This window comes from Cyclospora cayetanensis, unplaced genomic scaffold (assembly GCF_002999335.1).
Source record: "Cyclospora cayetanensis isolate NF1_C8 unplaced genomic scaffold, CcayRef3 CcayRef3_contig_35, whole genome shotgun sequence".
NCBI lineage: Eukaryota > Apicomplexa > Conoidasida > Eucoccidiorida > Eimeriidae > Cyclospora > Cyclospora cayetanensis.
The window spans coordinates 232,741-238,793 of record NW_020312314.1 but is presented as its reverse complement, the minus strand read 5'-3'; the positions used below and the strand labels follow the sequence as shown (position 1 = coordinate 238,793).

The window sequence follows — 6,053 nt, the reverse complement described above, 5'->3', positions numbered from 1 at the left end:
ATGGTTGCCTGCAATGCCATCTCACGCGCTGTCCACCCCCTGGGGGTCCTTCCACCAGCAGGCACCCGAAGAGCTGTAGCACTTCTACAGAGAGAATCTCCTGGCACTGGAGTACCCAAGCCCTCAGAAGGCCGTTTCGGAATCTTTAAGGCCCCACTGAGGCGCTTAAGGAAGCATTTGCCGGATGTATCACACCTCTTGGGCTATTCACCATGTTTGGGCTTCCTCCCCCCAAGACATGTTGGAAAGGCGTCCGCTGCTCTAGGAGTTGCCCCTTCAGCAAACCGTCACTTTGTTTCCTGTGAAGACTCGAAAGCGATCCTCGATGAAACTTCGGGTACTCGGGGTTCTCAAGAGGCTGCCGTAGGATCCTCGGATGCAGTCGAGGTGCAAGGACCAAGGCGGCTTCAGGGGATACCAACAGATTTATTTTGGGTGCGCATGAAAAGGCGGCAAGCAAAGGGTCCATGGTTTTTTCATGCACAGCGCTTGTGTTTGGGTGTTTGCAAATGTGTTGTGCATGCATATATATCTTGCGAGCGTTTGCACATGTGTGTTGCATCTGCTTGTGTCGGAATGCTAACAAGCGTGCGTTGCGTGCAAGAGTTTACGGGGCTCTATGTGGTAAAATATATCCTTTCGTATATATATATATGTCCATGGGTATGAATGCATACACGTGTAGTGATGCGGTACAACCGCATTGGATCCGTGTCTCTGGATGAGCGGGTTCCTAGACACATCCCTTGCATGCATTGCTGTGTGTGAGGGAAGGAAGAGTCGTGCACGCCACTTCCTTCCCTTCTTGGTCTTTCCCGCAACTCTGAGTGGATGCCTGCCTGCTTGCGTATGTATGTTCTTGCCTATGTGCTACACGCGTCGATATGCGTAAGCGTGAGTCTCTGTGTGTATCCTCCTGTTGTCTGTGCGCATGTGTATGTCTTTGCGACTACGGAGACTACGGCCAGCCCGTGTGCACCTGATTACGCCTGTGCATGTACCTGCGTCGACAAACATCTGCGTGGAGATGCAGCATCCCACAGTTTTCTGTCCCCTCCTGCCCTTTCTTCTCTTTAGGTGGACAGGATGCAGCCCACGCGATGCTCTGGCTGCGGCGCCCCTCTCCAGACTGACGATGAAAACGCAATTGGCTTCGTTCCCAAGAGCAAACTCGATGAATTCTCGGGTACACATACACCCCATGCACTGTTGGGATCGCCGCGGTGTAGCCTTTCAGGGGGGAGGGGTCGCTTGTGTTCATTTGGGTTTCCGAAATTATTTTGAGCCATTTTATCCCGTAGCTGCGCGCCATTTCGACGCCTAGCAGAGTCGCCTGTAGAATTTTAATGAAAAATTAAGTGATTTCAGTGCTTTGGCTGCTACACGAGTGAAGGTCGAGAAGTGCTAAGAGGCCTTATGGCCACAGTGGATGGCTTACTAGAGGGGAGGGGCATAAGAGCTGTATCGAACTAGGCGACTCATGGCGAAGGGGGGGGGCATGGGGGCATCTCGAGTATCTGTTGAACGCCGCTCTCGACCTCCTACAGCTTCTGGCTTGGGGTTAAGCGTGTGTGTCTAGGTGGGAGAATCAAGGCTTTGCCTCGCCCTCGAGGGGAAGTGGTGGACGCGGTACCAGATGGAGTAGAAGTCATACAGGTAACCTTACATGCGCTAGGAATTAGGCTTCAAGAACTCGGCGTCGGGGCTGTCCTTATGACGGCTGGTACGGTTGGGATCCTACGTCTTGGGAATTTAGGAGGGGAGCATTCAGGAAGACAGCGTGTGAATCTGCGTTCCAAGATGTAGACTGCATGTTTCTCGGTACTCACGCAGATGACATCCCCAAAGTTCCGGATGCGAACGCGTCTCCTAACTTGTCAGCGGTGCTTTAGGATGCAGGTACACCACAACAAAGCAAAGCTGCAAATGCTTTCATGTTGACAGGTTTCTTGCTTTCCCTCTAGTCCGCAGCGTACATCTCTCTGACTCCAGGCTTCTACTTTCGCACTTGAAGTCTCCTCGACCTTTCTTCACTCATATTCTGCTGGGCCTTCTTTGTGTTTTCTGTCGCTGACTTTGTATCTCTAGGCACCTAGTTGGTTCCGGCACACGTGCCCACTCACATACCTGATTACGGCTGCCTCGCTTTCTTCCCCTATCGTCTCTCTCCCAGCGATTGCTGTTATGTCTTTTCTTCTCAAGTGATCAGTTCCCCTCTTCTTTCTGTGGAACGCAGCACTACCGCAACATTGACAGCGCTTGGGAATCTTCGGCCGTCACTTCTTCCGGGATGCTTCCTGCCCTTTCTGCTTCTTCCGTAATAACGCATCTCACGCGCCTCATGCCCAAGAATTCCATCATCCTGAAGATTGTTGACATATGCGACCTTGAGCTCTCTGTGGTTCCAGAGCTGTTCGAGGCCTGCCGGCAAAAAGGGCTGAAGACTCTCTGGATCATCAACAGAGTTGACTGTCTCCCCAGAGATACAAACCTAAATGAGTCAGGCCCATGAGAGATTTGCTGGCATCTGCTTTCCGCGTTTGGGATTTAAAAGCATGTCTGTACCTCGTCCCTGTCTTTTGCTCTGTCTGGTTTCGTCTTTCGGTAATTTTACTTGTCACTCTCTGTCTTGCTTCTCTGCCTGAATCGCTCTACGTGTTCTGCTTTTCCTCCTCAGGGTGAAGCATTGGGTGCGTCGAATGGTTCGTCAAATTAGGAATGCTCACATTGATGACTGCCTCCTCGTCTCCTCAGCTACTGGCAAGCCCTCTCGTCGCTTCTTGTTACCTCGTCCCTTGCTCTATGTTTTCGGCTGCTTAGGGCTGTTTTGCTTACTGCGTGAAATCAAGCCGTGGCGATAATTATGGGCGTAGGAGTCTCAGCAGCAACTTTGTTTCCCTCTTCAAGAGTTTCTATCCTGTAACCTCCGTTTTTTTTGGGAATGCCTTAGTTTGGCCGTGCCTTCTGCGCTCCATCCGAGGCCCTTATATCATCCGTGTCTCTTTTACACTTTCTTTATGTGTGACGAGCGATACCTTCTTCCTCTTTCTGCCTGCTGTTTTTTTGAATTTGAACTCCCCCTCCACTCTCTGCTCTAGAACATGCCGTTTGCTCTCCTGGTTTCATCCGGACCAAAGTCTTGACGCTTGTATGCAATCCAGCTTCCTTCACCGTCCGCTCATACCATTCCTATATTCCGTTTGTGGCCTTCCCATCCCTGCTTTGTCTGCGCTTTAGGGTTTGGCTTTGAGGCTTTAGAGAAGCGAATAGGGGATTTGCTCTCAGCAGAGGCAGGCGATATCGAAGCAGGGGGCATACACACGGAAGCAGACGGACGCCTCATGTTTGTTGTGGGCAGAGTAAACGCGGGGAAGTCAACCTTCGTGAATCGATTTCTTAAATTTGTCGGATACAAGTAAGAGGGCGCTTCTGCCGTTGTTCCTGATGGAGACGCGTCCGATGAAGTTGCAGATGCCGCTGGTGTAATTGCTGGAGGCGTACTATAGGGTCCTGCTGGTGGTATACAGTTGTTTTCACGGTTCTTGGGCCGTAGTTGGTGCTGCTGAATTGCCGCTGCGGCCATGGCTTTTACTGCGTCTGCTGTACAGACACTTCGGCACGCTGTTTCTAAAGCGGGCTGTGGGCGGCGCCACGCGATCGGCTTTGCCTGGCACCACTCTAGACCTCATGCCATTCGGCCTTCCTAAAGGCTTCAAGCTGGTTGATACTCCAGGCATTCCCTCTAGTAGCCAGGTGAAGATTGAGGCATACGGCCCTATTGCGAGAGTTTCTGGTCGTGAATGCAAGCCTCCCCAAAGGCTTGCGTTTGCCTGTACCCCAGCGGAGGTTTCTGAGCCTCTCTCGACCTATGCTGATTGGATTTCCTTCTCTATTTGCAGATAACAAATTTGCTACCGCACGGTCCGGATCTCTTAGCAGTCGTCCCCAGTAAGCGGCTGCAGCCGGTTACCTACGCGCTTACAGAAGGAAAGAGCTTGTTGATTGGCGCAATGGCAAGAATAGACCTTGTTGAAGGACGCACAGCACTGTGCACGTGCTTTTTCAGCCACAAGATCACGCTTCACATCTGCAAGTGAGAGGGCTTAAGGATTGCATACAGAGATAGTACAGGATAAGGGTGGACGAACGGATCGATACGCGCTGATCTACGTTTTGTTCCTCTTGCCCTGTAGTCTTCCGTGCTTCTGCACAAGATCAGAGTCTTCCCCCTCTGCTGATTGCTGTTTATATCTCTTTCGTTGTTTGTCTGTATATGGGCCTGAATGAGGATTTCTTGGTTACTAAGGCTCGCCCTCATTATATGCCACACACCTGTCGTCCTGTTCTCTTTTCAGGACAAGTCGCGCCACAGATCTGTTGCGTCGCAAGGCATGCGCCTTTCTTTACCCACCGCATTTGCCTGAAGGGTTTCAGCGGCTGCAGCCTCTAGTCAGACACAGGTCAGCCTGTCAGGAAGTAATATCTGTAGATATCTTTACGCCTGTTCATCTAGTTCACGGAAGGTAGCCCCCTGAGAACAGATAAGGCTTGCCTCTATTCGGTGTATCTCCAGTGTAGCTAAGGTTTTTTGTACCTGCATCTTGCCGGCCTTTCGTGCCTCCGTCAGTGCCTCTTCTGCCTCCTGGTGCGCGTCTACACATAGGGTATCTCATGTCTTGTCCTTTCTGCCGCAGGGTAAAGGTGTATAGTTCAGGGAGCATGCCTCAGGACGACCTGAGCATCGGGGGATTGGGCTGGATGTCTGTGGGGGGCAGTGGCTCCAAACTGCTAGACGTTTGGCTTCCCAAGGGAGTCAAGCTCTTTAGGAGGCCTGCGATGATTCCCAGTCAGATCAAACGCACCGGGGTGACTCATTTCAAGGGAAAGTCTATGAGGTCAGAATGGGGGCTTCACATGACGGTGACGTTGCCGTTGGGGTTGCTTTGTTTGTACGACTTGCTTTTCTGGTCGTTTCCGTGCAGTTTCCTGGTTTCGTGTTTGCCTGTTCACTGAATTCTGCATGCCTCTGTTCGTCAGCTAGGATGCATGCATTCGTATACCTGTCACAGTAGGGAAGAGATGCAAGTGCCTGTACACCTGGCGTGCAATTTTGCTGCAGGGCCCGGGGCCCCCGCATCAGCGCTCGAAAGCGACAACTCGCATTAGAGATGAGGCAGGAGACGGGGAGGGAACAAATGGAGAGAGAGCAGCGGGACGGAGACGCGGGGACAGAGCGAGAAGATGATAGCGGATTGCGAGATATAGAGACAAGGCTGCCGCTTGTCAATGAAGACGGCAGCAAGGAGCTACAGAAACTTGTTGCCGAGTGGGAAGGCGAACAACAGAAACTTTGAGGGGAAGGCCACCCTAAAACCTTCCGGCCTCGATCTGTATGCAAAGATCAACCAGTTCCAATTTTTCCATCAGCCTTTCGTGAAGAGGTTTTCATCTATGTATCCGCCCCTGTACATTCCTTTTAGTAGGAGTAGATATATATCTTGTTCGGCATGCTGATCCCTGCCACGCGACGGGAAACCTTGGAAAAATGGCTCTATTCTCTTGCCAAAGTTTCCAAGACACGGGAGCAGTACACAATAGAAAGTCTCTCTGTAAACGATGCTGAAAGGCTCAAGTCTCCACTATATTTCTACCTACCAGTGTGCGCCTTGCCATGCGCAAAAGCCCTACGGAGAGCACCGCAAAGCAGACGAGGATCATTAGTGCGCATGGTTGCTTATAGCCCCAGCAATATGCCTTGCCTGTCTAGATGTACCCATGCAAAAGTGTAAGCATACGTGCATATCCACACAAGTGAATTGTGGTTCGTCCAGTAAGGCCCCTCCGCCCTCCCTTGCTTAAGTTCAAACTCGAAAAAAGACCAAGTTGCATTCCCCGCACAGGATAGTCAGAGAGGACTTAAGGCCTCAAAGCCTTCGAGCGCCCGTGCGCTTTACGGCGCTACAGCCTCAAGCCACCCTGGGGAAGCTCAACGTCAGGCCTAAGCTGTACAGCGAGCGTTTGAAGGGCAGATACAGTGAGCCTTTGAAGGGCAG

The 6,053-nt window shown here is 51.6% G+C and overlaps 1 protein-coding gene across 1 annotated transcript; it reads left to right on the top strand.

The window, feature by feature from the left end:
• LOC34622068 lies at positions 1–5,354 on the top strand. The gene is made up of 11 exons (XM_026334063.1): positions 1–435; positions 1,078–1,186; positions 1,580–1,728; positions 1,807–1,853; positions 2,236–2,499; positions 2,678–2,760; positions 3,238–3,415; positions 3,609–3,639; positions 3,900–4,093; positions 4,356–4,460; positions 5,120–5,354. The coding sequence occupies exons 1-11, from the start codon at positions 1–3 to the stop codon at positions 5,352–5,354; spliced, it is 1,830 nt and encodes a 609-aa protein (XP_026189848.1).
• Positions 5,355–6,053: the final 699 nt, after the last annotated feature.